This window comes from Puma concolor, chromosome A3 (assembly GCF_028749965.1).
Source record: "Puma concolor isolate L17-30 chromosome A3, mPumCon1.1.hap2, whole genome shotgun sequence".
Lineage (NCBI taxonomy): Eukaryota > Metazoa > Chordata > Mammalia > Carnivora > Felidae > Puma > Puma concolor.
In genome coordinates this window covers 2285220-2312668 of record NC_141669.1, presented here as the reverse complement: position 1 = coordinate 2312668, position 27449 = coordinate 2285220, and the positions used below count along the sequence as shown (strand labels likewise).

Sequence of the window (27449 nt, the reverse complement as noted above, 5' to 3'; positions counted from 1 at the left end):
GAGAGAGACAGAGCATGAACGGGGGAGGGGCAGAGAGAGAGGCAGACACAGAATCGGAAACAGGCTCCAGGCCCTGAGCCATCAGCCCAGAGCCCGACGCGGGGCTCGAACTCACGGACCGCGAGATCGTGACCTGGCTGAAGTCGGATGCTTAACTGACTGCGCCACCCAGGCGCCCCTTAAATATTTGTTTTTAACGTGTATTTATTTTTGAGACACAGCATGAGCCGGAGAGGGGCAGAGAGGGAGGGAGACACAGAATCCGAAGCAGGCTCCAGGCTCCGAGCCGTCAGCACAGAGCCCGATGTGGGGTTTGAACCCATGAACCATGATCATGACCTGAGCCGAAGTCGGATGCCCAACCGGCTGAGCCCCCCAGGCGCCTCAGGGTGTCCTGTTCTTAGGAGTCCCCTGTATGTATGTAATCGAACTTCTTTGCTGTTACCCTTATTGGTCAACTTGATTATTAGGCCACAGAACCTGGAAGAGCAGAGGAGAAAACTCTCCACCCCTGAGGCTGGTGTGGAGGGCACGTCTTCACTGCGGGCCATTCCTCCCCCCGCGGTGGCTGCGGCTGGGGTCCTGGGCCTCCGACCAGCGCTGCCCGCGGGGGGTGAGGACTTTTCCCGTGCTCCTGTCCCAGTCTCTGCCTGCAGGGTCTGGCAGAGGGGAGAGCGGAGAGTCCGTTTTTCCTTTTACAAACCCAGACCAGCAGGAGAGAGTATCTGTGGAACGAATTCCTGGGATCCAGCGACTCGGGTGAAGGTTTGTTACCAGCACTCTTGGTTTTTATCGATCCTTTTCCTCCCGGAGATGGTCACTGCCTTTTGTCTTTGTTGCGTCTTTCGTCACAGGGCAGAGTCACCACCGGGCAGGGCCAGCCCCCGAGGCTGGCGTCGCTGGGGTTGAGGTGCACGGAGGTCGAGGCCTTGCTAAGGGGCGTCTCGGGAGCCACGGCTGTGCGGCTGGTGGGCACGCATGTAGTTTCCAGGCCGCCGGAGTGGTGGCCGCCGATCTCACAGGCTCCATGTGAGGGTAGGTTGGCCACGTGACGGGTTAGATTGTGTCCCCGCCAACTGCAAGAAAATTCCGTACGGGAGGTACTCTGTGAGACCCCATGGTCCGCAGCCCAGAGGCGCATCCCTCTTGGGCGTCCGCGTGGCTCCGAGAGACCCACAGCTCAGCTGGGAACAGCTACGAGGTTCTCCTCGCGTCTCGCTGTCTGTCCTGACGGCCGACTTGGTGACCGGTGAGCGCATCGTGTCCGGGCTCCGCCAGCCAGACGGTGCACTTACTCGGGTGTGTCTGGTGGCCGGCTGAACCGGCTGGGGACCCCAGACCCAAAGCCACCAGCGGCGCTCTGTCGGGCCACGCCAGCTCTCGGGAACTTGCCGTCACGGGCTTTCGTTCTGTCCACCTTTGTGGTCTTGTCGGTGCTGGAAAAGCCCCATTCCAGCCGCACCTGCTCGGGGCCCTCGATTCGCGGGACTCCGGAGGCACCTCCCCTGTCGGGAAACTGGACACGCGGTTTACCCCATTCTGACCACCTGCGGGCCTTGAGCGTTCGCTTGCCGAGGCTAACTGCACATTTTGTGTCCTCGAGGGTGTGCGTCTTCTCTCCACCTGGGAAGCCTTTCTGCGGCTTAACCAGCATAACTGTGGGGTGAACCTACCACCCTACTGGTTAATGGCCAGATGATGATCCTTTGAGTTGGTCGTATTTAAAGAAAAACTTGTTTTAGAGAGCACTTCTCCTAAACAAGGGCCTGGCTGGCGTCTATGGAAAAGACCAAATTAAAAGCAGATGAAAAGTCTAGGGGCATCAGGGACTCCCTTAACTAGATGACAGAACAGAAATTACGTAAAAATTAAACTCGACGTCCAGTGTCGGTTCCCCCTTCTTAGAGTCCGAAGCGTTTGTCACCCCACCTTCCGCCATACCTGTGTCGTGTCAGAACCGTCGTCCTGGAAGCCGTTAGGCACCCGCAGAAGCGGCACATTCCCACTAAGCTCATTTTGTGTCCCGAGAACTGGGCTTGGCCAGGTTGGGGGCTCCAAAATCTGGCCACACGTCCCTGTGGGCTGCATCCTGCTTGAGGCCGGATCTGGCTGGACAGAGATGTGGGCCAACCTCCCCCACCCCCATGCGGCCAGGGTCCTTCCACCACGCTGCCCGCCCTGGGCTGGTGGGGGGATTACAGCCAGGATCTCCCAGTGTAGTTGGGAATGTCAGTTCGGTGGAGTCCCAATTTCCTTTCGAGAAGAACCCCCGATGCATGGGACTCGGGGAGGCCGAACAGCCGAAGGGTCCTGACCAGGGCTGCTCTTGGGTGAACGCCCGAGGGCCGTCGGCAGAACCTGATCCCTGACCGTCCGCTTGGGTATTCTGCGCATTGTGTCTCTAATTGGTGTTTAGCATTGGCTGTGGGAGGCTGTGTTTGGATATACCGACCCCTTCCCGTACTTCACGGTCTTGGGAAACATGGAAAAGAACTGTGGTTTTAACCGAAAGGGCAGGACGGTCCACCCTTTTGAGTTGTTTTGCTCAAGCCTTGGTTGAAATTGCCCCTGCTTTGATCCAACGGCTGGGAAAACGAAGGCGGGGTCCTCGCTGCCGGCCTCCAACTGCTCCACGTTCGTGGTGTCTCTGCCAGGCAGAGGAAGGGGCGCGTGCGCGTGACTCACGGAGCCATCTGGCCGCCCTTTGCCCAGCGTATGCCGACTTGTACCGATGGGGAGACCTTAGGGTGGACCCCCGCGTGGCTGCAACATACTTCCGTGGACCCTGCCGAACAAGGCAAGGAACGGACCCGGACTCTGGTCCTTCTGGCCCCTTCCACGGCCAATTTTATCCTTACAAAAAATGGCTTTTGCCAGCCTTTTGAAATATGTTTGTAAAGAGGGACAATTGTGATCGACACGTGAATTACTGTTGGGCCAGAGTGACACTAGCGTGTCCCTCGACCACCAGGGGACAGCCTGGGTAAGGGCGACTGCTCCCGGCGCCTCGCGGGACTGACGGGCCAGCCAGAGCTCGGGGTCAGGAGGTGAGGCTTCTGCTGGCACGCTGTAGGAAATGGAGATCAGGGACGTCTTTTCCTCTTTTTTTCCTACAGATGGCCAATCCTTTGGGATGTATTCTGAAAAAGCGGGATGACTTTGATCCACAAACCCTGAAGAGAAAGCGACTCCTTTTGCACCGAGACTTGGCCCCAGTACAAATGGGAGGAGGAAACCTGGCCGCCAGAGGGAAGTACCAGTCGTAACGTCATCCTCCAACTGGACTTACTCTGTAAACGTGAGGGGAAGTGGAGGAAGTCCCCTGCATCCAGTGTTTTGGGGCCTTAAAAAAATGAGGTACGTGTAAGCAATGTAAGGTCGATCCTGGCCTGTTGGCAGCTGTTTCCGAGGGCTCACGACCAAGAAGGGGGGGACCTAAGGCCCTGCCTGTACCCACAGCAAACCCAGAGAGAGGAAGGAACGTCTCCTACCTCGGTCTCCTCCTCATCGGGTCCTCAACGTCCAGACTTACAAACACGCGCTTCTCCCTGCCGCCCACCTTAGCCAGGCCCTGCCCGTAACGTGGCCGACACGTGTCCCCTACAAGAAGCTGGGGTGCAGGAAGGGGGACGTGGGGAGGCACGGCCAGGGTAAGATTACCAGCACTTTTTTCATTACGGGATTTAAGACAGATAAAAGGAGATCTAGGTAAATTTTCTGGTGATCCAGAGAAGTATACAGAGGCTTTTCAGAACATTACAGTAGGTATGAGTTGACGTGGAAAGATACAATGCTATTGTTGAATCAGACTCTTTAAAAAAGTTTTTTTTAATGTTTATTTTTGAGAGAGACAGTGTGAGTGGGGGAGGGCAGAGAGAGAGGGAGACACAGAATCCAAAGCAGGCTCCAGGCTCCAAGCTGTCAGCACAGAGCCCGACATGGGGCTCGAACCTACAAACCGAGATCATGATCTGGGCTGAAGTCGGACGCTCAACCAACTGAGCTACCAGGCGCCCCTGTTGAATCAGACTCTTTTTTAAAAATTTTCGTTTGATGTTTATTTTTGAGAGAGAGAGGAAATCAGACTCTTATTGAGACAGAAGCATGGGGTTCTGGCAGTGGCTGGAAGACATGGGGACGAGCAACTCGTTAATTGTCATGGGACTGGAGGGTCCTATAGGGGACTTTTAGTTCCCTACTGGGGCTCAGGCATCCCCCCCGTCCCCCAAGATCCTAATTGGGACTATGACCATCCCATTGGGGAATGGTGTCACCATTTCCAAGCCTGTATTTTGGAAGGATTAAGAACTAAGGTTAAGCCCTTAAATTATGCTAAATTAGCCACTATCTCAAGACACAGGGTGAAAGCCTGGGGGCCTTCCTGGAAAGGTTAAGGGAGGGTGTCATTAAATATACGGCTATCTTCCTTAACACCTTGAGGCCAAGACGTTTCTGAAGGGCAGATTTTTCACTCAGTCAGCCCCAGATAGTCGATGGAAGCTACAAAAATTGGCTGTTGGCCCGGAAGGGACCCTGGAAGCTCTTACGAACTGCCTCTCGGGTATGTTACAACCAAGATAAAGAGGAGAATGAAGAACCGGAAAGGAGGCTTAAAAACAACACAACCTAGGCCTTTGCCGTGGCCTTACATACTGTGTCAGACCAGACTTCCCGAGGCCCTGGCGCCAAGTGCCATATATGTGGCTGTTAGGGCACCGGCAACGAGAATATCTTCAGAGGGGACAACACAAGTTGAAGCCCCTCAATCTGCCAGGGCTCAGGTAACCGTGTCCCCGAAAGGGCTCTCAAACCTACCACCTGTTGGAAGCTCAGAGCCTCGGTAACTCTGGGAACAGAGGGAAAACCGATTGATTTCCTTCTTGACCGCGGAGCCACCTGGTCTGTCCTTTCCGCTCCTGGCCGAGCGTCCAAACGCAACGTAAGGACTAGAGGCGTCTCCGGAAAACTGAGGACTAAATTTTTCTCTCAGCCACCGGGGTGCATGTGGGGAGACCTGGTTTTTTCACATTCTTTTTCACAATGCCAGAGAGCCCCGCCCCCCCGCCTCCTTTGCTGGGAGGGACATTACGACTGGATGAGGGACTAGGGTGATACTGGCCCCAGGACACATGAACAGTTGCCTGAACTTACAGTAATCTGGACGCCGAAGGTCAGTCTCCCCTTGAGGTAAAATTCTGCCTCATGGAGTTGTTCCCATGGAAACTGGATGGCCAGCGGATGGAGAGCCATGAACTGGTTCAGGAGCTTAATCATTCTAATCAGCCATAACACAAGATCCAAAAACATGGAGGAGGGAAGAACTATGGTTAAATTGCCAACAACAATAGGACCAGACACGTCGGGGACTCTCTGGATCGCTACCGTGTGCGTGTCTTCCCTTGGCGTGACCCCCTCCCTAGGAGGCATCGCATTTGGAAATACTATTGCTTGCTGGTCTGATACTGTTTGTAGGTCATTTGTAGAAGCTGTTGCACACGCCAGGAGAATAAGACCTCCAAGAAACTTCCGCTAGCCCTGACGTTCCAAACACCCTCCCATCACGTCCGCCTCTGGGTGGACCTCTGGGCCTGCCCTGACTGCCATTCCCCTGTTCCCGCTCCCCTTCGGGAAGCGGTGAAGGTGGGGGGTCATCCGGGTTCCTAATGGTAGTCGGGAGTCATGTGTTCAGAGGGGGGGTAGGGAAAGACAGGCGTACATAGGCAGAGAGGGAAAGGTTAGGACCTGAGGCCACTGGGTGGGAAAAAGCACAAGTATTTTGGAACGGTGCTGGGAGCTGCTGACCACAGCGAACGCCCTGGGGCGTGAGGTTCCTAAGAATGCGACAGAGCCCACCTACTCCCCTTCTGGTTTCCCTCAGGAACTTGACAAAAGAGTTAAGTGTGGCCATAGACCGCCCCCCACACGATGGAGTCGGGCCCATCGGGAGCGGACAGTCCAGCACCCGGAGCTACCAAGCCAACAAGGGTAGGACCTGACAAGGGACAAGGGGGAAGGAGGGGGAGGGCGACCAGAACCTTATAAGACAAGGACTCTTGCCTAGAGGCCCCGGGGATTCACTTGCAGACGTCCCCCTGTACAGAGAGCTTTCCTGCTGTGCTTCCTTTCTGATCTGATACGCTTCTCAGCTGCTCGTTTTATTGTGTCCCCCTCTTCATTCTTCAAAGCAGTGAGACAGCAAACCCGGGTTTTGAGGTAAAAAAGATCCTCCAACACTAGGATGAAGTTCTTGGGTGAGCTTGCAAAGTCGTTTCCCCAGATATTTTGGTAACCTGGAACCTTAAAGCTTTGCTAAGTTAGATGAGAAGATAAATTCCTTGAGCATCTGGGTCATGACTGAAACTAACTGCTGAGCTCAGGTATCTCCTTTCACTTCCCCCCCGCTAAAAGGAAGCCAATGGATCTTTGGGCCTATTAGTAAACATGTTTTCCACATTAAGCAAAACTGCACGACGAGGAAGCCTGTGTCTCTAGAAATTGGAAAATCTGAGTACGTTTTATGATCTAGAGAATGCTCCTGTGACGGTTCACAATTGCTTGTTGGCTTTCACTAGAAATTAAGGGTTTCTAGGGCTTAAAAATTCTAATATGATGGAAGCCACTAGAAATAATAAGGAAACCTCTCCGTATGCACAGAAAGTGTGATTTTGTAAAAAGGAGGGTCGGAGGAATGGTGATGTGCTTTTGTCGAGGACAAAGAAACTTGTAGGTTTGTGGAAAGGGAGGCTTTGGAGAGAAATTTTAACGTGTGGCCAAGCTGGCTAAGATTACAATTAAATTTTAATATCAAAAGTAAGTGGCACAAAATTGGTTTTTGCTCTGAAAAACGAAGTTTTCTTGAACTTCAGGTTTGCTGTTGACAACAGTTGATAAAAGTTTCTTTACTTTTCAAGTAACCCACCAGAAAGCCAAGATCTGGTGCCTTACCAGGTCTTTGTTTTCTGGCACTTTGACTAAATCAGCCACTAAGTACTGTCTCACAATGGTCTGTGACCCTCTGTAGTCAAGTGTCCAAACGTGTTGATATTTTCAACAAACTTACCCAAATCGAAGTCTAAATAAGGCCTTTACTGACCTCGAACTAAGTTTTGAGAATTTCCAGAGGGTCCCTGAACATCTCCAAAGGTTTGTTCTCACACAAAGAATGATGTTCTGCTAATTAGGCTTATTTGATCGTGTTAAATTCTATGGAAAGCATGTGAAATACATGATGACAACCCACTGTGTCGGTAAATATTAACGTTCTGCAAGTTCTGAGATCCCCACACACCTAGAATATCCTGGATAGCATCACCAGTCATAACCACAGTTCTCTCCGAATGTTACGTTCAGAAATAATCAAGTCACTCTGTCGGTTCCGCGTCACGGACTCCCGTCGGATCTCTGACATCGGGAGTCTTGCCGTTGCCCTTTGGTGCCCTGCCAGTGTCCTGCGAAGGCACCTCCCTCCAAGGAGTCACGGAAAGGACTGACAGGTAGGACCTGACATCGTGAAAGTGAGCGGGATGAGAAATTCTAGAACTAATAACGAGGAATGGATTCAAGCAGAACAAGTATTAGATGGAACCGAATGGATTCAGAACTATCGTTTTACGACTTCTGCTTTGAAACACTGCCTGTTCTTTACCTTTTTCCAAACTTAAGAAAGCCTTCTCTTTTCTCATGGGATCAACAATTTAAGACATTGCTTTGTGAACAAAGGTGAACATTTTTCTCCCTCTTTGGCCCCTCCAGAATTTGCAAACTTCGTATTCTTGTGCAAGTGTACTGCCACTCAAATGAGTGATTTAAGAATCCGTTCTTGTAACAGGACATGATTGGGAATGTTGGTTGTATTACCAGGCTCTGACCACAAGGTCTTATTTGAGGGAGATGTAAAGACTCCGAGATGATCGGCTTTCAGGAACTAAGGCTGACCTTAACGGAGCCTATGAAGGCCTTGCTTACAGGGTTCCTGGCGGCCTGACCCGGTGAGGAGGGAAGGTCACTTCTTGGCAGGCCCAAGAATCTCAGGAAATGTTTGGAACCTTGAGAAGAGAGGAATTCACCCAAATCTGTATGTATTGCAGGCAAAGTCTGATGATGGCTCCTTAGCGCGGCTTCTCAGCCTGGAGAGTCTTTCAAAGTTCACGGGAGATTCCTTATGGAAAGTCTGAGCAAAGCAGACTTAAAAGTCTGTATGGTGAGCACTCTTCTTCTGCAGTTATGTAAATAACAAGGCCAAGGTACTGAAACTGTGAAAACAGAGTTAGTCTTGCTGTGAATATGGGGGTGACTGTAGAGAGAAATTGTTTCAGTAATATACCTTCGTGGACAGCAGATTCTAGTGCCGTCAATGGCCCGTGAGGTTTTGTTTTTACCTGTAAAGTGGACTAGATCCCGAGTTCTTCTATTTTCTTCCTATATTTGGCTGCAACTCTCCAAACTGGCATTTCCAGTTCACCCCCTCCCCGCCACCAGTCCTTCTGACTTGGAATCGTTGAGAACCACAACTGCCCTTTCCCTGAAGCCGTGCAGGTTACAGCCGGACACCGTCACATAAAGTTCAGAGAAACCACAACAGCTCACGTGTGGATAACTGCCGTGCCTGCTGCTGTGCGGGCCACTCGGAGAGCTCGCCAGACGGCCTCCCTGCAGGCCAGGCCCGTCTGTCTCGTTTCCACTGTCTGCTCCACCCCACCTGAAGATGCCGCAAGCCGGGCATCTGGACGTCTGTGCGCCTGGCTGCCTCCGGAACTCACCGAGACCGGATCTGCTCCCCAAATTAACCTTCATTTTTGTCTCCCCAGAAATGCCTCTTATTAAATATCTGATGACTTGCCCCCAGACCTAACTCGGGAGCCTCCTGAAACGGAGCCGGCTGCTTAACTGAACGACCCCGTCGTCAGGACTGGGAGGCTGGCTCAGTGACCCGGAGCGGTCCATCAGCCCAGAAGTTTGAGAGGTGGGACCGAGGCCAGGAGAGGATATGCGACCCCCAGATACGCTGCTCTGGCACGTGGATTAAATTGAGCTAAAGACCATCAGGATGTAGCAGATTTAAGAAAAAACTTGCCTCTCGCTTCTTGGAAGGGTTTGGACAGGAGGCCTAGCCCCCGGCGGGAGCTGTTACCGGCTATGAACTTTTATCTGAATGACCCATCCGCACAGCAGGGCAAACATGTCATGACCACAGATCCATTGTCGTTACGGTCCTGTGAAGCCCCAGGCCACCACCCCTTCCTCCGCTCAGGACGGCAGAAGCCTCCGCTGCCGGGCTCGTCCCGGGGTCTCATATTCTTATGGGGCCCCTGTATGTACGTGATCAAACTTGTCTCCTGTTAACCTGTCTCGTGTCAGTGTATTAGACCAACCGAAGAACCTAGAAGGGTAGAGGAGAAAACTCCCTTCCTCGATAGTGTGTAAATACTGCACACGTGTCCCGACCCTCGGGATGAAAGACCACGCAAGGACACACGTCCTGGCCCGCCTGCTTGTACACACAAGTGCTCTCCCCTGCTTGTGTTACGCATCAGAAGCCCCCGTGTCCCGCTCCCTGTGATGTACAAAACACTGGAGAGAGACAGTGGTTTCTTTCACCCACCGCCAGGCCTGTCCAAGGTGTGTGGCATTGGCTGAAAACGAATCAGATGAGGACAAGTGACGTGTTTACTTCTGGGCCGCAAAGGAGGGAACGAGAGAGAAGGCCGTGTGTTTGGTATTTCTCTGCCTTTATGCTCACCTGGACTGGAGGAGTTACAGAGAATGGGTGGTTGGTCAGCGTTCCTCTGCGGACAGTCAGAATGAAGAGCGGAAGCAGGTCAGCTCCCGGGAATAAAAGGGACGTGGTGCCTCACACGGACCCCGCCTCCCGGACACCACGTTCGTGAACCGTGGCAGAGTCGCGGGCACTCGGCCGCCTGGAGTCTAACAAACCGCTCGCCCGAGGGTCTGGGCCCGGCCGTGGCTCCGGGTGAAGACGACCCGCCCCCGGGTCCCGGGGAAAGGGGTGTCCTCGGAGCCAGCGGTCAGGTCAGGGTATCCGCTCCGGCGGACGTGCTGCACAGGGGCCCCGTGGCCCCAGAAGGCGAGCGTCCTACGCCAGCTTGAGGCACTGTGTGTTGAAGCTGTCCCCTTCTTTGCTGGCGACGGCCTCGAGCAGAGCCTGCTTCTTCTGCGCGCTGCGGGAGGACTCCAGCTCGTACATGGTGGTCAGGTTGAAGAGCACGCTCTCGTGCAGGTAGTGCGTGGGGTCCTGCTGGACCATGGCCTCCAGCTGCCGCAGGGAGTCCTTGAGTCTGCCCAGGTAGAGCAGACACACGGCGGCGTTGTTGTTGGCCTGGACGGGAGGGACACGTGCACGGGATCGGACACGGCCACCAGCCGGTGGCCCCCGAAACCCTCTCCCAACCACCGTGACACCGGCCGACGGCTCAGGACGGGCCCACAGCCGCGAGCTCCTGTGTCCTCTAGGATCTTACCACTGCGTTTGTCGGCTCAATCCTTAGGATTTCTGTGAAGAACCTGTGGGCTTCTGCAAAGTTATTCTGACCGAGGTGAAGGAAGGCTCTGGAATGTGAACGACAGGTAAGGCAGTTAACTGGGAAGAGGGGAGAAGCGGGGGGAGGGGGGCTCCCCAGATGCACGCACAGGTATGTGAAGACACCAAAACACAGGCATTCAAGTAGCCAGGGGACCGAGAACAACGAGCAGTTACGCAAATTGATGTTGAAAACGGGGGCAATATGAACAGTACTTTGAAAAACGGGGGAGAAATCTTAAAACCTGTCACTTGACTGACTGCTGTTTCAGTGCTGGGAAGGGGACAGGAATAAGGAATGTTCTCTAGAGGGGCTTCAGGAAGCGGAGCCTTGAACTCCTGGGACATTTGAGAAAACGTAGTTTTGAGAGCTTTACCTGTTCATTAAAACCATTATTTTGCCTTGTGGTCCGTCCAACTTCTGCGTCACTTTCTCCACATCTTGAAAATACTTCTCAGCTGTTTTTATGTCTCCAATCTGCTTTGACAGAATTACTGAGTCAGGTCAGGTGACAAAACCAGTAAACGTACAGCCACACAGACCGCTGCCCGATGGGTTAGGCAGGAAAGCTCTGATCGCCATCACTGATCGTTACTTTTTGTAAAAGCGAATCCCATTTAGGACACGATGGAACATCACGTTTATATCAGAAATGAAGTTAATGTATGAGTCTTATTAAAAAGTCTTAAATGTGAATCCTAGCATAGCATTAAGTAAAAATAACAAATGACGGTTTTCAGGGAGGCGGCAGAGGAGGACCGACGCTCGTCTCCCGCTGCGGATCCTAGAAAACACGCACGTTACTGCTGACAACCCAGAGGGCGATCCGAAGCCCGAAGAATAAACACCAGGGGTGAAGGCAGAGAGGAGGCCACACGGGAGAGGGGAGAGGGCAGGAGCTAAGCCCCCACGGGCACAGAGACGGGTGAGAAGAAGGTGATCACAGCAGGGAGCCCAGCCGGGAAGACAAATCCCCAGAGTGTCTGGCTCTGAAAATCAGAGGGGCTGAATTTTGTGAGTTCTTACAAGCAGCAGCACTTGAAGCCTGGAACTGTGAAAACCAGCGGGCTTGGGCTCTGGGAGAGGAGGGTGATGGGGTGACGGAGAGCTGGGTCCCTGCCCGTAAAGGGACAGCACAGCAAACGGCCCGGAGATCCAGATTAGAAGCAGCGTCCCGAAAGAAGCCTGGGGTGTGAGGGAGGGAGAGTGAGTTCCCGAGGGACTTCTCCAGGAGCAGAGGAGGGGGCAGGCGCCGTCTCCCTCCCTCGCCCGCACCAGGACACCTGCACTCACTACCTACCCTTACACCTTGCCCTGCCCCAGTCCTGGTGCCGCGGGTCCCCTCGCCCCGGAGACCGGCTTGCCAACAGTGTGGCCCGACTTCCCCGGGAGGAAGCGCCCACCGTGTTAAAACCGCAATCCCCCTCCCCCCGCGCGACAGGACGGGCGTGCACACCGCCTGTGGGTGCTTTGCAGGGTGGCCCCAGCCGGCCGGGTCTCCACAGCAGCTGCGCTTCCTCTGTGGAAGAGATCAGTGCCTTTCATTAAAAGCGTGCAACCTGCCTGTCACTTTCAAGAGCGAGAGACGTAGCAGACTTTCCCAACACGCACATGCACACCCACAGTGAGGCAAAACGAGGGGAAGGGTATGTCCCAAATGAAAGGGCAGAATTGCGGCAAGAGACCCAAGTGAAAGCTGGAGGCCGGCGGTGCCTTCCAGAGAATTCAGTGATCACGAAGATACTCGCTGGACGTGAGGCAAGAGTGGAGGACATCAGGGAGACCCTCGGCACAGAGAGAAAAACCAATCGGAGATGAAGAACACGGTACATGAAATACAAAATACACTAGATGGAATAAACGGGTTAGAGGAAGCCGAGGGGCGAGTTAGCGACGAGGTGATGGAAAGTATCAGGCTGAGCAAGTAAGAGAAAGTGCAAAATGTGGGGGGGAACTTAGGGAACTCAGGGACTCCATTGAGAATCCTAACATTCGCACTGCAGGGATCCCAGAAGAAGAGGAGAGAGAAAAGGCAGAAGATTTACCTGAAGAAGTAGCTGAAAACTTCCCTAATTTGGGGAAGGAAACAAAAATCCCTCCAAGAGGCGCACGGAGCTCCCAACAAAATCAACCCAAGGAGGTCCACGCGAAAAGTAGCAACAAAGGAAACATGTTACAAGCCACGAAAGAAAAGATGACAGTGACACACGAGGGAAACCCCGTAAGGCTACTCGTGGACTTTTCAGCAGAAATCCCAGCCAGAAGGGAGCGGCACGATACAAAGTGCCGAAGGGGAAAATGTGCAGCCGGGAATTCTCCGTCCCGCCAGGCCGTCGTTCAGAACGGCGCTTGCTTTGGGAGCACATGTACTAAAAGGACACCACAGAGAAGATTAGCACGGCCCCTGCATGTAACAGAAGGAGAGATGAAGACCTTGCCAGGCAAACAAAAACTGAAGGGCTCATGGCCACTGAAGCAGCCCTGCGGGAAACATTAAAGGGGACCCTTTGAGTGGAAAAAAGACCGTAAGTGAGAGTATGAAAAGTAAGAAACACAGAAGCAGTAAAAATATATCTGTAAAACTCAGTCAAGGGAGTCCCAAAATAAAAGGACGTAAAGTGTGACACCATATGCCTCAAATCTGGGGCGGTGGGGAAATGAGCAGAAAGGGCTCAAACTTAAGCGACCATCAACTTAACGTAGACTGCTGTATGCAAAAGATGTTATATACGAAGCCAATGGGAACCACAAATCAAGAACCAGTAATAGATACGCACAGAATAAATAAAAAGAACCCAAGTGTATCATTGAAGAAACCCAACAGATCATGAAAGAAAGCAAGAGAAGAAAGGATCACAGAAAAACTTCGTAGCCACCAAACAAGTATTGAAGTGGCAATAAATACATATCTATCAATAATTACTTGAATGCAAGTGGACTAAACGCTCCACCAAAAAGGCACAGGGTGACAGAGTGAATAAAAAAACAAGACCTATCCATATGCTACGTACAAGAGACTCATCTCAGACCTAAGGACACCTGAAGACTGAAAGCGAGTAGACGGAGAAACACTTGATACAGATGGGTGTTAAGAGAAAGCCAGGGCAGAAATGCTTCTACAAAACAACACAGGCTTTAACACAGACTGTAACAAGAGACATAGAAGGACACTATGTGATAATAAAGGAGACGGGGCTGCTTGGGTGGCTCAGTCGGTTGAGTGTCTGACTCCTGATCTTGGCTCAGGTCGTGATACACGGTTCATGGGACTGAGCCCCATGTTGGGCTCCGTGAGGACAGCCTGCTTGGGAGTCTGTCTCTCTCTGCCCCTCCCCCACCCATGCTCCCTTCTTTCTCTCAAATAAATGAACATTAAAAACAATAAAGAGGACAATCCAACAACATATAACGATAGTAAATATTTGTGCACCCCAAATGGGAGCAACCAAATACACAAAACAGTTAATAACAAAAAGAAACTGATAATAATAGGGGACTTTTATTACCTCACTTACGTCAATGGACAGATTATCCAAACAGAATCAATAAGGAAACGGTGGCTTTGAATGACACACTGGACCAGATGGGTCTAACAGATATATTCAGAACATTCTATCCTACAACAGTAGAATACACATTCTTTTCAAGCACACACAGAACATCCTCCTGAACAGATCACATATTAGGCGACAAAGCAAGTCTCAACAAATTCAAAGAGTTCGAAGTCACACTGTGCGTCCTTTCTGACCACGACGCTACGAAACAAGAGATCAACCACAAGAAAAAATCTGGAAAGACCACAAACACATGGAGATTAAATAACATGTTACTGAACAATGAGTGGGTCAAACGAGAAATCAAAGAAATAAAAAATTACATAGAAACAAATGAAAATGAAATCACAAAGCTCCAAAACCTCTGGGATACAGCAAAAGCTGTTCTAAGAGGGAAGTTTAGCGCAACAGAGGACTATCTCAAATAAACCACCTAGCCTTACACCTAAAGGAGGTATATAAAAAGAATAAACAAAACCCTAAACCAGAAGGAAGGAAATAGCAAAGATTAGAGCAAAAATAAACGATACAGAAACTTAAAAAACCCAACAGGACAGATCAATGAAACCAGGAGCTGGTTCTTTGAAAAGATCAACAACATTGATAAACCTCTAGCCAGACTCATTAAAAAAGAAAAAAAATTCAAAATCACAAATATCAGAGGAGAAATAACCACCAACAGCACAGGAACAGAAACAATTGTAAGACATGTTATGAAAAATTATATGCCAACAAACTGGAGAACCGAGAAGAAATGGATAAATTCCTAGAAACATATAAACTACTAAAACCAAAGCAGGTAGAAAAAGAAAATGTGAACAGACCAATTTCCAGCAAAGAAACTAAATCGGTAATCAAAAAACCCACAAAAAATAAAAGTCCAGGACCAGATGGCTTCACAGGTGAATTCTAGCAAACGTTTAAAGAAGAGTTAATACCCATTCTTCTCAAACTATTCCAAAAAAAAAAAAAAAAAAAAAAAAGATGGAAAACTTCCAAATTCATTCTATGAGGCCAGCGTTACCCTGATACCAAAACTAGATGAAGACACCACCAAAAAAGAGAGCTACAGGCCAGTATTTCTGCTGAACATACACTAAAATATCCTCAATAAAATACTAGGAAACCAAATCCAACAATACACTAAAGAAATCCTTCAGCGCAATCAGGTGGGATTTATCCCTGGGATGTGCGGGCGGTGGTTCAATCAACGTGAGACATCACATCAATATAAAAAGGATAAAAACCATGTGATCATTTCAGTAGATGCATACAAAGCATTTGACAAAGAACAACATCCATTCATGACAAAAACCCTTAAAAACGGGTTCAGAGGGAACATTCCTCAATATAATAAAGACCGTGTGTGAAAAACCCACAGCTATAACCTCACACTCAACGGGGGAAAGTAAGAGCTTTTCCCCCCAGGTGAGGAATGAGGCAGGGATGTCCACTCTCACTACTGTTATTCAACATAGTAATGGAAGTCCTAGCCTCAGCAAACGAATGGAAATAAAAGGCATCCAAATTGGTAAGTAGGAAGTAAAACTCCCACTACCTGCAGATGACAGGATACTATATACAGAAAACCCTAAAGACGCCACCAAAAAAGTACTAGAACGGATAACTGAATTCAATAGAGTTGAAGGATACAAAAGCATATGGCATTCCTATACACTAACAATGAAGCAGCAGAAAGAGAAATTAAGAAAACAATCCTGGCCGACTCTGTTGGTAAAACATGAGACTCTTGATCTCAGGGTCGTGAGTTCAAGCCCCATACTGGCCATGGAGCCTACTTAAAAAAAAATCCATTTATAATTGCACCAAAAGTAATAAAAAAAAAAACCTAGGAATAAACTTAACCAAAGGGGAGAAAGACCTATAACTCTGAAAACTAGAAAACACTGATGAGATAAAAATAACACAAAGACATGGAAAGGCATACCTCACTCATGAATTAGAATAAACATTGTTAAAATGTCTATACTTCCTTGAGCAATCTATACATTTAATGCAATCCCTATCAAAATCCCAACAGCATTTTTCACAGAGCTAGAACAAACAATCCTACAATGTGTATGGAACTACGAAAGACCCGAGTAGCCAAAGCGATCTTGAAAAATCAAAGCAAAGCTGGAGGCATCACAATTCCAGACTTCAAGCTGCCGTCATCAAGACAGTATGGGACTGGGACAAGAACAGCCACACAGATCAATGGAACAGGACAGAAAACCCAGAAATAAACCCATAGTTATATGGCTAATTACTCTACGACAAAGGCAAAACTATGCACTGGGAAAAAGACAGTCTCTTCAACAAATGGTGTTGGGAAAACCGGACAGCAAATGCAAAAGAATGAAACGGACCCTTTTCTTACACCAGACTCAAAACTACACTCAAAATGGGTTAAAGACCTGGCACCATAAGAGTCCTAGAAAATTGCACAGGTAGTAATCTGACACTGGCCGCAGCAGCTTTTTTCTAGACGCGTCTCCTGAGGCAAGGGAAACAAAAGGAAAAACAAACTCCTGGGACTACATCAAAATAAAAATCTCTTGCAAAGTGAAGGAAACAATCAACAAAACTAAAAGACAACCTATGAGTGGGAAAAGGTATTTGTAAAAGACACAGCAGATAAAGGGTTAGTATCTAAAATACGCAAAGAACTTACACAATTGAACACTCAAAAAAACAAATAATGCAATTACAAAATGGGCAGAAGACTGCTTCGATTCTGTGTCTCCCTCTCTCTCTGCCCCTTTCCCACTCACACTCTGTTTCTCTCTCAAAATACATAAACATCAAAAAAATTTAAAAAAAATGGGGCAAATATATTCTTCCAAAGAAGACCTACAGATGGGCGTGGTGTCTGGTGACAAAAATGACCCCGTGAACGTACTGGTGTTGCCTTAATAAATGGCCCTCGTCTCTTTTCCGGGAGCCCCGTCTTCTGCCAGCATCCAGGAAACTCACGGCTAAGTGCATAGTTTGCAAAGGGCACAGAACTTCAGAGCCCTCCCAGTCACTGACATCAATCCACAGAAGCCCAAAAAACGACACGAGAAGGAAGAAAACGACCCGTGAAGACGACAGAAGGGCGTTTATGTGTCGCTTCCCCTCGGGCCCCGCGCGGCTTGAAGCTCTGCGCCAGACTTCTCTCTACCTGACTCGCAAGGAGCCGGAGTCCCTGTGGGCTCAACGCCGTCTGTGCCCTCGGCTGGCAAGTCTGGTCCCTCACAATGTGTTCGCTTTGTCTAAAGTCCCGTTGACGAGAACCACGTCGCCGTGTCCGTATTGTTGACTCCGCCGAAGTTACCGTAGCTACTCGTGTTTATCAAGCCTTCAAGGTGTGGTGGGCGCCAAGCCAAGCGCTTCAACACACTCAGCTCTCACGCGATCGGTCACGTCCATGCTATCGATTATCTCCATTTTTAACTGAAACATATTTGACACACTGTGTAAATGTAAGGCGTACGGCGGGTTTACTTGATACACCTATGTGGTAATGATTTAAAAATCAAGCATAAAAAAAGGCAATCGAAATTTTTGCAGGATATCCAGCAAGCAAATAAACCCAGACTTGATAACCCCAACCCACTTATTTGGAGAAAACAACAGATAGTAAGTGGAGGAACCAGTCAAGACAAAGTGCAAACAGAATTATAAACGTAAAATGACAAGTCACTATGGACAGAAAGGAAACTGCTCGTGTTGCAAAAGGGCATCAGTTTACGGAACTGTGTGCAAATGTACGTGAACGCAGGGACCAGAGAGGTGACTTCCTGGAACACCTGAAATTGCCCAGACGGACCCCGGAGACAGAGAAAAACCCTGGGGCCTGTAACAGTAACACATTAGGGACAGTGATCGGCGTCAATGCCCACAAACACCAAGTGCTTGGCACAAGCATTTCTTAGGTGAATTATCCAAACCTTCAAGGAACAGAGAATTCCAAAGTAATCCAAAATTTGCCAGAGGACAGCAAAAGAAAAACTTTCTAACTCACTTTTGTGAAGACGGACGACACATACCAGCGCTTTTGAGAGAAGTGCTCGCGCACGCGTGCACACCTGTGAACGCGGAGCCGGAGAAGTGCTCGTGCACGCGCGCACACTTGTGAATGCAAAGCCCAAGTGCTCATGCACGTGCTTGTGACCGCGGAGCCGGGGAAGTGCTCATGCACGCGCACACCTGTGAACTTGGGAGCCTGAGAGAAGTGCTCGTGCACGCACGCACACTTGTGCACTTGGAGCCCAAGAGAAGTGCTCATGCACAAGCACACTCGTGAACGCAGAGCCCGAGTGCTCGTGCATGCACACACTTGTGAACGCGGAGCCCGGGAAGTGCTCGTGCATGCGTGCGCACTCATGAAGCGGAGCCCGAGAGAAGCATGCCTGTGTGGGGCTCCCCCACCGGTGTTGTCCTTCGGAGGGACGGACCCCGTGTGTATTTCTGCAGCAGAAACCAGGGCTCGCGGCCTCTCTCTCTCTCCTTGGCCTCAGCCGGGACAGCAGGCTGGGCTCCCTCCCACCCTGCAAGTTGGGCAAGAGGTGGCCCTGCGGAGGCGCGGGGTCCCCGGGGGCCTCGCCAGTTTGCGACAGTGAGAACCCCTTGTCCCAGCGGCTGGGCACCAGCAGGGCCACCGCAACGGCCTCGGGAGGGCGCCTGCTGCCGTGAGATTTGTATCAGCTGAAAGCCACGGGCTTCTCCTGTTTACTCCAACCAACTTTACTTACGGACACACGGGCTGGAAATCCATCTAGAAAAACCATTTAGCCCAAATCTTTACGCTTATATATAGGAAATATTTTCATACCTAAAACATATTTTGAGAGCGCACATACTGAATGGGGGAGGGGCAGAAAGCGAATCCCAAGCAGGCTCCGTGCTCTCGGCACAGAGCCCGACGCGGGGCTCGAATGGGGAGATCGTGACCAGAGCTGAAACCAAAGTCGGATGCTCAACCGGCTGAGCCACCCAGGCACCCCCCTGCCCCCACTTTAAAACCTCTCAAACCTCCATTTCCGGAAGGGGCTGACCCCCCAGATTAGTGCACACATGCCAGTAACGGTGACACGCCGCTGCCGCTATGTCCTGGTTCCCTCTGGCAGGTGCTCCCGCACAGCGACATCCCCGCCCCCAGAGCCTCCGCGCAGCAATGTCCCCCCCCCCCCCCCCCCCCCGAGTCCCTGTGCAGCCCTGAGCCTGAGCCTGGCTCCTGCTCCCTCTGCCCTGCTGCGAGCCAGGCAGGATGAACAAGCAGCCTGCACCCCGCAGGCGCCTCCTGTCCCCACGGCCCCCGACCGTCCTTCACGCCCCACTCCCACCCGCATGGCTGCCCCCGGAGCACGCTGGGCGCACCCCACCTCCGGAGGCCCCTGAGCCGCGGCGTTGGAGGACTGAGCATCGCTTTCGCCGCCAGTCCCGTGTGCGCTGCTGCAGAGGCCGGTCTGCCCGCATTTGCCGCGCTCTGCGCCGAAGGTTCCTGCCTGGCCACCGGCCCCTTCCGGCTCCGCGCCAGCGCGGTGGACACCGGCTCTCCTGTGAGCAGCTCGTGGGCCCTTGGCTCCGGACGTCACCAAGGCACAGAAGGCACAGTCTGCAGCCGTGAGGGACGGCACCCAGGACCCCTCCACCCCTTCCTCTCCTGCCGCTGAGACAGATCACAGCCCAGAAGGACGGAGTGGGGGCCTTGGTGTGGAGTCACCGTAAAGTGTGAATACGCACTTCCTCTGCGTGTGCACGTGTTTCACCGCCCTTCGGTGGACCGTGGGAGGGCTCCCTCAGAGTACAGAGCACCTCCCATCGCGTCTGCACCCTCCCAGTGCCTTCAGGAGCAGAGACCCCCGTTCCACCTGACCCTCCCCCTGGAACAACCGCTCACCTCCTCTGCATGGATGGCGGGGGCTCTCAGGAGGCTGTGCAGCAAGACTGGGGGCAAGAAGGGGCCGAGAAGGGGCAGGCCCAGGAGACTGGTGTGTGGGTGGGAGGCCAGAGGGCCTGCTCCCTACAGACTGCATCTAGAACATTCTGTCCTGACCTGTGTGTCTAAGTCAGGTCTTCCCACCTGACTTATGTGGGACTTATCCCATCTATGTGATCAGCGCACAAACTGAACAGCTAACCGTTTGCTCATAACAGCCATGAGGTCGAGCCTCTTGGAAAGAACGGGGGCAGCTCCTCACAAGTACCGTACATTCTGTTAGGAGACCTAATGCAACGTGGCACCGGTCTGGCCCCTGGGTATCTGCCCACGCGCCTTCCTTTGTGGCTTAGCTGTTGCTGGCCCGACAGAGGGTGGGGCGGTGCAGCATGTGAGACACAGGGCAGTGTAGCGCCCAGCCGTGTGGTATTCTCCAGAAACTTCGTTCCACTTGGCTAGACCTCGTCTGGTCCCCAAATGTCCTGTTTCTGCACTATTACGGGTCAGGGCTGCATAACAGAACACCATGCCAGGCTCCGCCCCCAGTGACCGTCTCTCATCATCTCATCCCACCAAACACGTCCTTAATGTGAGCTGAGGCGTAAGGTTAGACACGAGCACACACGCCAGCAGGATGGCTCTGGGGCTGGAACGCGGACCACGCGGCCAGGCGTCGCGCGCACATCCCCTGGCAGCTTGTGGGCTCCCGGCCTGTGTGCGTCAGTGTCTCTAGGGAGCTCCCCACCCTGACATCCTGGGGTTAGCCATTCTCTGGGGCGGCTCTGCCTTTCGGTTGGTGGGAGTGAGGCGTGCCCCACTGCTCGAGGCCGGCGGGAGGCTGAGGGGCACAGAAACCCAGTAGACCACACGTGTCCCAGGCCCCGTGCACAGTCTGATCTCTGCTGAGATCCCCGACTCACTATCTCACAGAGGGGACTGAAGCCCAGCAAGGTCACATGACCCGCTCAGAGCCACACGGCCCCGAGCTGGCTCCCGTGGCCTGTCTTCTCCCACTCAGCTCTGGGGCCGTGTGCATTTATTCTCCAAGATGCCTTGGGAGAGAGGTCAGGGGAGAGCTCATCGAGGGGTCCAGGTGACTTCACGGTGCCTTAGAGGACAGGCAAGACCTGCACAGGCAGGCAGAGGGAAAGGGAGCCCAAGCAGGGAGAAAAGTAGGCCGCAAAGCAGGAGTTAGTGCCGAGTCTGGGAGGGCCCTGAGCGCAGGCTTCAGGCGTGAGCTTACCCGACAGGTAAGCCATGAGGCGCCAGCAGGGGCTCTGACCGAGGATGACAGAAGGGAGTGGCATTTCAGGAGGCTAAGGTCTGGGGTGGATGGGAGCCAGCCGGGGCTGGAGGCCGGGGCAGTGCCACCACTCGCACGTGCCCACGCTGCCGCTGGGCCCCTCTGGGGGGCCGAACGCAGAGACCGGAGACAGGGGCCTTCAGGCAGCGGCCGGGTCTAGAGGGGCCGGTCCCAGCACCGCTTCTGAACCCGGGTGCGGATGGGCGCCTGGTGGGGCGACCGTAAAGAAACCAGAGCTCGGCAGCGAGCACGCCTGCCGTACAGGGCACGGGCGTCAGGAAGCAGGTGAGGGTGCAGGGCAGGTCAGGACCAAGAGCCATGGCCACCGGGCCCTAGGACGCGCTCTTTATCACAGGGGTCCGGAAAGCTCTAGAACTCCCCACGAATTCAAGCCACCGTGTGGTTTCTCCCAGGGAGACCTGTACCGTGAGCCCTGACTGTGCAGCACGGACTCCCCGTAGAGCAGGCGGGAAGCTGTCGCGGCGCCTCAACACTGGCAGATCACAGAACGGGCTACGGGAGGCGCACGACCACGCCGGCCCGGAACAGCAACGTTCCACCGGGAGCCTCAGCTTCCGAAAGGGCTCCCGGGTCTCCGAGCACGAGACCCGCTCAGCGGCCGTCCTCTCTCCTCTCAGATCCGGACGCGTCAGGCGGCACGCTGACCCCGCCGACCAAGACCTTACCTGTGCCTGCCTTTCCTGCTCGGCGCACGGATGCGGTAACAGATGACCTGTCCACCGAGCGAGGCCACCTTTGAGCAGCTCCGATGGGAACGTGTCATCAACGGTGAGTCCTGCCATCTCGATTTCCTTTACAAAACCAAAGTTCACACCGTTGTTCTTCAGCAACAGAAGTATCAGTGACAGGCGTTTGATAAATAGTCCGAGGTGACAAGGTCTCCCGGCCACGTGGTGGGGACTTCGGTGAGTCCAGTCAACCAGCTTCCTGTGGCCTGTCTTCACACTGGGGGGGGGGGGGGGTTCCTGACCAGCAGTCACCTCCCCAGCCCTGAGAACGGGGGACACCAAGAGCTTTCCCCGCACTGCTCACCGCCTCCCCTGGTGACGCGGGACTCTCTCGGAGCCGGGACGGAAACGTCTACAGGGCAGTCTCACCGAGTCCCCACGGCTTTGGTCCTATCCGTTCTGAGATCCGGGCCTCAGTCCTGTCACTCCCGTGACTCCCACAGGAGGATGTGCTTTCGTATCTCAGGATTCGTAAATGGATGTCAGGCGTGGAGTCCTTAAATTACGTAAATTATGACTCAGAAATGAAGACTGTCCTGAGTGGTGAGGAATTAGAGCAGACGCAGGATATTTCATTTCGATAATCAGCACAATCCCAGGCACAGCACTGTATTCTTTTTTTCTTGTTGTTTTTAAAGGTTTTATTTCTTTAGGGTAACCTTTACACCCGGCGCGGGGCTCAAACTCACAACCCCGGGATTGAGAGTCACGCGCTCTAGTGGCTGAGCCAGCCGGGCGCCCCCACGGCACCGCGTTCTTACACGGACGGTCCTGCTTTGTCTGCTCAGTGACCCCAAAGGACACTAACGAGCATCCACGGCGTACAGAGACAATGCGGCTCAGTTCGGCGGCTTGCCTGGGCTCACCTGCTAGCTAAGCACCAAGAACAGACAGAAAGCTGGGTCCTCCAGCCTCTACGGTGTGCGTTCCTCAGCATCCGGTTTAGCGAGGGTCGCCCTTAACGGCCCCACAACAGAGGCCCCTGAGTGCCCTGGGAAGGACTCCGAGACCACAGCTGGCCTTCGCTGTCAGGCTGTCCCTGCCAACCAGTCTGTGCTCCCCAGGAGCAGTGGGGCTTGTGGGAGGAGGAGAGAGGTGCGTGTGTGTACGTAGAGTGAGGACGGGGGTGCACGCGTGTGTGCGTGGAGTGAGGACAGGGGTGGACAGGACCCACCTTCGGTGAAAACCACCTGAGCTCTGGGCTCACAGAGACTCTGTTCGCCGGATCTCTGGGACCTCGGGCGGCTGACTCAACCACAGGGAAGCTTCAGTTTGCTAATCTGTAAAGTGGCCGGCAGTACCCACGGAGGGGCTGGCTGGGCATGGCGCCTGCTCAGGGCGAGTGGTGCTCGATGTACTTCTGACCCTTCTCCGACTTTGCTCCGGGGTGTTATGGCAGAAAGCCCTACGCCCCGAGGGTGGGAGGGGGGCAGAGGCCGCCTGGGCTCAGCCCACAAGGGTGGGATTGCCGTCCTGGGAGAGACAGGAGTGAGGAGGGCACTCATCACTCCGTCGCCAAGGGGTCCAGGAAAGGTCATCCCGGATCAGCGATGCTCTTGGCGAGAGGGTGTCGTCCCTCCCCTCGTGCACTGCTGGACCGCTGCTTCCAGATGTGTGTCCTTTGTGCCTCCACACACATTCAGGTGCCCTTTCCAGCAAGACACCAGCAAGTCACGCTAGTATCGGCCAAGCTGAAAGAACACTCTTGATGGTTTTATCGACCCTTTTCCTACTGCCACAGGACGATTTCTAAAATAATCTGTTTCAGTGCCTTGCCCACGGAAACCTGTAGATTCACATTTAGCAATGTGCGTCCTAATCACGTCAAAGCCAACGGGACTTAATACCATCAAAACGGAGCTACTGTGAAAAACTCAACCTTTTAACAGACACCTGACACAAAACGTTTTCTATTTCCTAAAGACGGAATTACCACTGAGTCCCAGGCCGCCCCTGCAGGGCCCACCCCCTGTAGCTCAGGTGCCCGGCAGGGGGCGGGGAGGGGAGAGCCCGTACCTGTAGAAAGATCCGGCCGATACCACTCAGTAGCTGGGGCTCCTGCTCGGGGTAATACTGGATGACTGAGCGATAGGCATCCACAGCCAGCACGTAATCCTACGGGGACAGAACCCGAAAGAGCATTTTGGGTTAGGAAGATCACCGTTTTACGAAATTAGAAGCTCAAGTGCCTGCAGATTCACATGTGAAGATAGGGCACGTCGACCCGCGAGCCGGGAGGATGCGGAAACCTAGTGCTGGGCCTGGGAGGTGGGCGCAAGCCTGCCTGACCACGTGGCGGACAGGACCCCGAGTTTTGTTCGTGACCAGACTCGGCAAATGCCTGCCTCTCCCTCAGGGGCTGAGGTCCGTCTTGCTTCCAGTTTCTAAATAGCAATTAGCAATTCACCTGGACTCTCGCTTTCTTTCTTGGCAAAATTAAGTGAGTTGGTGAATTACACCTTGTCATCACTGCCGATGACATAAACCAAATTTATTTATTTTTCATTTAATTTTTTAAATGTTTGTTTTTGAGAGAGAGAGAGAGAGAGATAGAGTGTGAGTGAGGGAGGAGCAGAGAGAGAGGAAGACACAGAATCCAAAACAGGCTCCAGGCTCCGAGCTGTCAGCACCGAACCCGACGCGGGGCTCAAACCCATGAACTGTGAGATTGTGACCTGAGCCGAAGTTGGACACTTAACTGACTTGGCCACCCATGTGCCCCTAAACCACATTTATCAATAGCATCTCTTAAACGTTTTCTATGCTAAAAGTTGAGGAAAAGTTCTTATGTTTAAACAGAAACCCCCACCAAACAACTTAGCTGAGAGCGAGCACGAGACCCAGGGCAGGCTCGCTGGGGAGAGCGCTGGAATGTGGTGCGGGGACTCTCTGAGCGCACCAGGGAGGTGTACTTGGGGCACTCAGCAGGCTCCGCTGGCCACGGTGCTTGGCCGTGCACCCCAGCAGCTGCCCTCTCTCACTGCGTCGGGAGCACCCTTCACGCTGCCCTGGGGGACTGGGTAGGGCCCGACCATCTCTGCACCCCCTGCTGTGCTCCCAACGCCGGCCCGCTGGGACACTAACGGAACCCCTGTTCGTCCGTAAGAGGCGGGGCCAGTCGCCCAGGACACGGCCCTTGGCCCCTCTCGGGTCCCCCAGCAAAGCCAGGCTCTCCAGAACAGCCGTGATCTCTGTGACGCCTGCGGAGCAGGCTCCGTGACGGGCACTGTGCTGTTCCTGAGTCCCAGCACACGGCCGGCAGGAAATGTTGGCTGCAGGCACTTTTCTCCTGGCTTGGTCTTCATTCCTCCACATTCTCAGTTACTAGCTTGCTAACTGGAATGGTGATAGAGACAGGTGACAAGTAAAATTTCAGTTTAGCAGGAAAAGAGTGAAAACCTTTCCAGTCGGGCCCTTTCAAGGAAAACCCATTAAGACAAATTTTACTGAAGGTGTGGTGCTCACAAGGAGCCTCACAGCACCTGCCATCCTCTCCTGGGGCCCCTGCTGCCCACAGCAGGGCTGTGCTGTTTCCAGTGCTGTGTGTGCACACGTGTATAAGCAGGCACAAGTGTGTCAGTGCACTCACAAGTGAGTGCAAGTAAGCGCATGAGTGTGCATGCAAGCACGAGTGTGAGAAACCAAGCCGGTGCGTGAATGTGTGCCCAAGTGTGAGCACAAGCATGAGTGTGAGAAACCACGGAGGTGCGTAAGTGCACAAGTGTGAGCACAAGCATGAGAGCAGGTGTGGGCACGGGGGTGCACAAGCATTAGCAAGTATGTGCATGCAAGTGTGAACGTGCGAACGTGCACTACCGTGTATGCATCAGCGTGTGAGCAAGTGGGTGTGTAAGAGCATGAGTGTGAACAAAACATCTGTGTACACGTGTGCATGCTAGCGTAAACGTGTGTAGGTGTGCGTTTGCAAGCATGAGCAAGTGTGTGCGTGTGATCAGGTGTGTGCCTGAGGTATGTGTGTGCGCACTCAGAGGCCCCTCCCCTGGGGGGGGGCTGAGGCCCCAGCAGAGGGTGCCCAGGGTGCCCCCACAAGCACGAGGCCTACCCAGACGCCTGCTGGTGGGGAAGTCACCTGCTGTGATTTAACACCCAGCCCTCGCTGTTGGTTTCCAGTCCACAGAAGACCCTTCTGTCGTTGGTGTTAGCGCCCGAGGGTCACTGATCCAGGCCAGTCCACGTGCCGCAGGTCCTGGCTTGTGCGTCACTCACTCTACCGACCTCCCAGCCGAGCCGGAGCCAGGACGTGCGGGGCGGTACCTGCCCACTTCTGGCTGGCAAGTCCGGGGAAGCCAACGTCGCCGTCTGACAACCGTGTTTCAGTGCTTGAGGCCAGGAGTCCGTGTTTCCGAAGATAATGTGCCGTGGAAAGAACTAAGCAAGGACCCCTGACGGAGTAACGGCCTCGTGGATCTGTGAAAACACGACCTCCTGGGAGAACCCTCCAGGGCGGATCCGCAGGCGCGGGGGGCGCGTGGGAAGGCTGGCTTCCCCGCGAGATCACTGCGGTCCCGGTGCCGCTCTGGACGCCCAGGAACGGCCGCAGCCTCGGGGACGGCCTCCGCGATGCTTCCAGGGGCCCTGGGCTCAGATAACGCGGGGGTGAGTTGCAGAGCTGACGGTCACTGCCGGAAATGGCTTGCTTCCTGGAAGCGGAGGAAATGCGGCCCCTCGAAAGGAAAACGCTCAAGGTCGCTGTCCCACTCCGCCCCGCTGCAGACCACGCGACCGGCTCTGAGAAAGGCCGCGAGTGACCTGCTCAGGGGGACGGGCCTGGGTCGGCTCGGGCGCACCCGTCTCCCTTCAGCAGCTCCGCCGGCTTGGGGGCCGTGAAGCTGGGCTCACGACCATCTGCAGCCAGAAAGGGTTTGCGTGGGGAGACTGAGGCGGGAAGAAGCTGGTCCACGCGCCCGCACGGTCCCTCCGTGACCTGAGGCGCCCCGACGGGCGGCCCAGGAGTGGGGGGGGACGTGGGATCCTCGGGGGCACACCTGACGCCGCAGGCACATCACCCGCAGGGCCGACCCGCACAGGCGCCCCGCCCTCCGCGAGTCTGGGGACGAGAGCTGCATTTGAGACATCACACCGGTGCACACGTCCCAGGCCGCGTCACACACATAACCGTGCCCGATGTCGTACGGACACGTCCCTGGCCACGTGACGCAGGGAACCGGGCCTGACGGTACGTCGTGCGGACACGTCCCGGGCCACGTCACACACGTAACCACTCCCGACGTTGTCGTGCGGGCACGTCCCCGGCGCATCACACACGTAACCGCCCCGACAGTACGTCATATGGACACGTCGCCGGCCACGTGACACAAGTAACCACGCCCCACGGTACGCTTTGCGGGTACTTGGGGC

General features: G+C 53.5%; 1 protein-coding gene and 2 long non-coding RNA genes across 4 annotated transcripts in view; 2 read left to right on the top strand and 1 right to left on the bottom strand.

The window, feature by feature from the left end:
- Window positions 1-185: 185 nt before the first annotated feature.
- Window positions 186-9342, top strand: LOC147582185 (uncharacterized). Its single transcript, XR_015248826.1, has 2 exons — window positions 186-7493; window positions 8088-9342. It is a non-coding gene; the product is annotated as an uncharacterized LOC147582185 (long non-coding RNA).
- Window positions 9343-9707: 365 nt separating this feature from the next.
- Window positions 9708-27449, bottom strand: part of TRAPPC12 (trafficking protein particle complex subunit 12) — an 82785-nt gene continuing 65043 nt past the window's right edge. Inside the window, exons 9-12 of one of the 2 annotated variants that reach the window (XM_025927341.2) lie at window positions 24087-24185; window positions 10915-11015; window positions 10479-10566; window positions 9708-10336 (exon numbers count right to left, since the gene is read on the bottom strand). In XM_025927341.2, the coding sequence (XP_025783126.1) occupies window positions 10094-10336; window positions 10479-10566; window positions 10915-11015; window positions 24087-24185 (531 nt within the window). In that variant the 3' untranslated portion in view covers window positions 9708-10093. The remainder of the gene's footprint in view (window positions 10337-10478; window positions 10567-10914; window positions 11016-24086; window positions 24186-27449) is intronic. The other variant, XM_086699921.1, reaches the window with a different exon arrangement.
- LOC147582184 (uncharacterized) lies at window positions 10469-25752 on the top strand. Its single transcript, XR_015248825.1, has 3 exons — window positions 10469-10584; window positions 21960-22110; window positions 22724-25752. It is a non-coding gene; the product is annotated as an uncharacterized LOC147582184 (long non-coding RNA).